This window comes from Melospiza melodia, chromosome 14, assembly GCF_035770615.1.
Source record: "Melospiza melodia melodia isolate bMelMel2 chromosome 14, bMelMel2.pri, whole genome shotgun sequence".
NCBI lineage: Eukaryota > Metazoa > Chordata > Aves > Passeriformes > Passerellidae > Melospiza > Melospiza melodia.
Window position 1 is genome coordinate 5,953,256 of NC_086207.1, and position 5,370 is coordinate 5,958,625.

The following is a 5,370-nucleotide window of genomic DNA, read 5'->3' on the forward strand; positions in this document are numbered from 1 at the left end:
ATCATGGCAGCAAGTGCCACATCCAGTCTTTTTATGAATTCTTCAAGGGATGATGACTCCACCACCTCACTGGGTAAATGATTCCAGTATCTTTCAGCTGAGACTGCCCTGTGACTCTGTGATTCTCCCCCAGCCCCATTTTCCCAAGCCTGTCCCTTCCCCACCCACCCCTTCCCTTTGAACATTCCCCAGTCCTGCATCCCAATAATCCATTTCCTCCTTACAGTGAGAGATTCTCTGAATAACCAGAACAAATTAATTTTCTTTTTAATCACTTAAAAAGTTTCTGGTTGCACTTCCTCAAGGTCCCACTTGGACCCATCATCCTCCAGAGCCTCAGGTCGAGGTGTAAGGAGCTGCTCCAGCCCATCAGCATTTGTGTGCAGGGTGTTTAATTTAGTAATTTTCCTGTTTTTCATGGGTTTTTGGTTTTTCTCTCAAGCAGCATCCTGCCCAACCTGACATCCAGGGTGAGGAGAGGGAGGATCAGCACAGGAGGCTCCAAGGATGCCTGGACTGAAGGGGCTGAAAGGAGTGGGGGGCTCTGGGGGGGCACCAGCAGAGCCCAGCAAGGCTGGGGACACCTGAGTGCTGCCAGTGGGACCTGATGGAGCTGAGCTTGTCCAGGACAGGTGACAGGACAGGGACAGCAGGGCTTGGGGAGCTGCACCTGGCCACAGGGACATCCCCAGTGGGAGATGGCACAGGGCTGCAGGGAGGGGTGCCCCAGGACCTGCTGGGCACAGGCATGTGCTGATCACACATCCTCTGAACAGAGACACACACAGCTCTCAGGATGTTCCTGGGAAGCTGTGAGAAAGCTCAGAGAAAAGAATGAGAACCAATCCTTGTCTCCACTTGCTGCACCTGTTGTTGTGCACATGTGGAATGTGTTACAGAGATTGTTCACCAATCCTTAATAGTTTGGTAAACAAACAAATTGGTAAACAACAAATTGTTTACCAACCCTTAATTGGCCACTGATGGTGTTTGGATTAATTAACCAAAGCTGTATCAGACTATCTGCAAGGGCAATGGGGTTTTTCTTATTAGTATAGTTTAATACAGTAGAATAAAGTGATTGATCAGCCTTCTGCAATCATGCAGTCAATGCTCATTATTCCCCATTATTCAGGGGCTCTCTGCTATGACAGAGGCACAGCAGGAAAACCCTGTGGACAGCCCTGCTCCACCAGGAGCCCCTGTGGGCACAGCAAGGACAGAAAAGGAGCTGCGGGGTGCCCAGGAGGCCCTGTGGGCACAGTAAGGGCAGAACAGGAGCTGTGGGCACAGCAAGGACAGAACAGGAGCTGTGGGGTGCCCAGGAGCCCCTGTGGGCACAGCAAGGACAGAACAGGAGCTGTGGGGTGCCCAGAAGCCCCTGTGGGCACAGCAAGAGCAGAACAGGAGCTGTGGGGTGCCCAGGAGGCCCTGTGGGCACAGCAAGGGCAGAACAGGAGCTGTGGGGTGCCCAGGAGCCCCTGTGGGCACAGCAAGGGCAGAACAGGAGCTGTGGGGTGCCCAGGAGGCCCTGTGGGCACAGCAAGGGCAGAACAGGAGCTGTGGGGTGCCCAGGAGCCCCTGTGGGCACAGCAAGGACAGAACAGGAGCTGTGGGGTGCCCTGGAGCCCCTGTGGGCACAGTAAGGGCAGAACAGGAGCTGTGGGGTGCCCTGGAGCCCCTGTGGGCACAGTAAGGGCAGAACAGGAGCTGTGGGGTGCCCAGGAGCCCCTGTGGGCACAGCAAGGACAGAACAGGAGCTGTGGGCACAGTAAGGGCAGAACAGGAGCTGTGGGGTGCCCTGGAGCCCCTGTGGGCGCAGTAAGGGCAGAACAGGAGCTGTGGGGTGCCCAGGAGCCCCTGTGGGCACAGCAAGGACAGAACAGGAGCTGTGGGGTGCCCTGGAGCCCCTGTGGGCACAGCAAGGACAGAACAGGAGCTGTGGGCACAGTAAGGGCAGAACAGGAGCTGTGGGGTGCCCAGGAGCCCCTATGGGCACAGCAAGAGCAGAACAGGAGCTGTGGGGTGCCCAGGAGCCCCTGTGGGCACAGCACTGCTGGGCAGGGTCCCGGTGCCCCTCAGGCTCTGCGGCAGGGCCTTGTCCTGGCCACGTACATGGCCCCAGCCCCGGCCATCAGGGCCAGGGCCACGCAAATCGGGGCCACCACAGCAGCAGGGTCACAGTGCATCACGGACACGGGCACCTGTGCCACCTGCCAGCCCTGGTACTGCTCTGGGGAGTGGCACCTGTAGTCCCCAGGCCAGCCCAGCCCCAGGAGCCCCATGGCCGCCAAGGCCTGCAGGCCCCCGGCCCCGGAGCAGGAGCAGCTGAAGGGGTTCCCAGCCACAGCCACGTCCTGCAGGCGCCCCAGGAGCTTCACCTCAGCCCTGGGCAGCTCTGAAATGGAGTTGTTGTCCAGGTGGAGGGTGTCCAGCACGGGGCAATTCCTGATGGAGGGCATGGCCTGCAGCAGGTTTTGGTTCAGGAAGAGTTTCCTCATGGAGCTGAGGGAGATGTCGACGGCGTGGAGGTGGTTGTGGCTCATGTCCAGCACCTGGAGGTGGGGAGGCAGCGGGGCTGGCACTTCAGCCAAGGCAGTGTAGGACAAGTTGAAGTGCTGGAGGGATGGTGGCCACTGGCAGGAGGAGGATGGCTCTGCCCTGAGCTCGTTGTGGCTGAGATCCAGGTGCTGGAGCTGTGGCAGCAGCCCCACGCCCTCACACACACCGTGGTAGGAGCTCAGGTTGTTGTGCTGCAGGCTCAGCTGCTGGAGCTGAGGGAAAGCTCCCTGGCAGAAGGCAGGGGCCAGGCTGCCGTCCCCGAGGCTGTTGTGTGCCAGGCTCAGGGAGTGCAGGGCCCTGAGCAGCCTCCCGATGGCACAGGGCAGGCTGGTGACACGGGAGCCGGTGACAGCCAGCTCCTGCAGTGTCCCCAGCCACCTGCCCAGGCTGGAGAAGGCCGGCTCATGGCCCGTCAGAGGGGCACAGCTCACGTTGTGGAAGCTCAGGGACAGGATGGGCAAGCTCTGCCCCTCCATGCCACTCCAGTCCCCCGTGCCCTGGAAAATGCAGCTGTCAAAGGCCAGCTCCCGCACGTGGGTGTAGGAGAAGAACCTCAGCACACGGGCCAGGAGCACCTCAGGCACCAGCACATTTCCAATGATGATTTTCTGGACGATAAGGGAGCCCAGAGTTTCAATGGTGGAGTCGTCCAGGTCCCTGATGGGGAAGTCTGTGTATTTCTCCAGATCTCCACCCCAAAACTCCACCACAGTAGCTGCCAGGCACTGGATGATGCTCCCAGCCGTCTCCTCAGACAGGTTGTAGCACATACAGAACTCCTGGGTGCGGTTGAAGAAACATCTGTTCCTGTTCCTCCTGCGCTCTGCAGCCTCCTGCAGCCCCAGAACCAGCAGCAGGAGCAGCAGCACAGCCACACTCACGGAGAGCAACCTGAAAACTGGAGGAGAAACAGGGAATGGCAGCTGAGGGGAGCACTGTGACCCATGCTGGGAAGGATGGAAGTTTGGCAAGAAAGTCTCACAGATGTGTGCTTAGCAAAAAGATTTTTAAATGTAGAGTCTGATGAACAAATAGAGATAGAAGCAAGTTTTGATATAAAAGAAAAGAATTGCTGAGCCAGTCTTACTGGACAACCAAGGAGGCAAAGGGTGTGTTAGTTAGAAGGGGGTTTTATGGCTTAGAGTGAAGGATAAACACACCTCAGACAGGAAGATGTCTTTACCAAGCAGAAAGAGAGCACAGGCAAACAAGGCAGCAAAGTTGCAAGTAGGAAAAAGGTCTCAGAATTTTCCCCTGCAAGAAAACTGAAAAACAGCTTCTAGCTTAAACTGTAATGTACTGACTTTTAGTGATTGGAGAACAGTAACATGAACATGGTAATTATAGTAGTTATGATAGGCTATAGATAACAGTTAAGGTATAGATTGGTTCTGCTGTATTGAGATGCTCAGCAAACGAAAGTCTATAATGCATTGTAACAAAAAGAAAAGCCTATAATGCATTGTAACCAAAACCAAAGAGTCTCCAGGCCTGCCTGCAGCTGGAGCTGACAGCTGTAGGCACAGCTCTGTCACCCACCACCCTGGGCTGCTGTGACCTCTTGAATAGAATTAACTGCATTTTGGAGAGCCCCTCATCCCTCCTTTCAGCTCTTACAGACCCAGACTGGAGGGGTGGCTGGGGCAGGCTGAGCCCTGCAGAGCCATCCCTTGGGGACAGGGCACTGCCTTTGTCCCTCCTGCACCTGCCTGGCTGCTGAGCCACGGCTGGGACAGCGCTCGGGCCAGCAGCCAAACACCAGGAATGCACCTGTGCCACCCATGCCACCCTGTGCCCCCTGTACCACCCGTGCCACCCTGCCCGCCCCGGGAGCCTCCCGAGGCTTTGCCTGCCCTGACCGAGCAGGAAATGCCTGCAGGAACTGGAAACGCGGAGTTGCAGACAGTGAAGCCAGATGTATCAGTGTGACCGGGGAGAGCCCCAGCTCTGTTTGTTCCTCTCTAATCTGGGGCAGGAAATTGCAACAGGCGGCTTCGTGTTTTCTCCTTCCTCACCCAGCGATTTGATTCATCCCTAGCCCCCAGAGGGTGCTAGAAAATGAGCCCTGAAGGTGTGAACACATCCCTGCCAGCACCGGACGCTGGTGAGCCGACACAGTCTGATCTCTGATCGCCAGATTTGCAAAAGAAGCAGCAAGCACAGATTAAAGACTCCTGACCACGTGCTGACTCAGCTCAGAGGGGGTTTTGGGGGTCCCCAGCGCAGCCTCCTGCCCCGAGCAGTTCTGCGGCTGGCGCCACCAGCCCTGAGCAGGCACAGCTTTCCTTGGCCACGTCCCAGAGCCCCCCAGGCCGGAGCTGTCCTTACCTGTCCGTGCCATCCCGGGCCGCACCGCCCTGCCCCGCCGCTGTGCCCGGCACCTGCGGGCAGCACCGGGCTGCGTTTGTGTGTCCGTGTGTCCGTGTGTCCGTGTGTCTGTGCGGTGACTCACGGCCAGCTCACACCCCAACGCCTCCTTGCTCCGCTCCTTCCTCCAGCCGCTGCCAAACCCCGCGGGAGCTGCCAAAGGCTCCGAGCGCTCGGCTCGGCTCAGCACAGCTCGGCTCGGCTCGGCTCAGCACAGCTCGGCTCAGCACAGCTCAGCCCTGTCCGGCACCGCTACTGCTGCCCGGGCCCGCCGGGGGAGCCCTCGCTGCTCCAGATGCGCTCCAGCTGTGCCCAGGTGTGCTCCAGCTGTGTGGGCTAGCAGACTGTGCTCAGGCTCCAGGTGTGCTCCAGACTAGGCTCCAGGTGTGCTCAGCTGTGTTCAGCTGTGTCCAGGTGTGTTCGGCTGTACTCCAGCTGTGC

General features: G+C 58.2%; 1 protein-coding gene across 1 annotated transcript; it reads right to left on the minus strand.

The window, feature by feature from the left end:
• Positions 1-242: 242 nt before the first annotated feature.
• LOC134424650 (toll-like receptor 2) lies at positions 243-5,131 on the minus strand. The gene is made up of 2 exons (XM_063168548.1): positions 4,891-5,131; positions 243-3,460 (listed from the first exon to the last, which is right to left on the minus strand). The coding sequence occupies exons 1-2, from the start codon at positions 4,901-4,903 to the stop codon at positions 2,079-2,081; spliced, it is 1,395 nt and encodes a 464-aa protein (XP_063024618.1). The 5' UTR covers positions 4,904-5,131; the 3' UTR covers positions 243-2,078.
• Between the last annotated feature and the right edge of the window lie 239 nt (positions 5,132-5,370).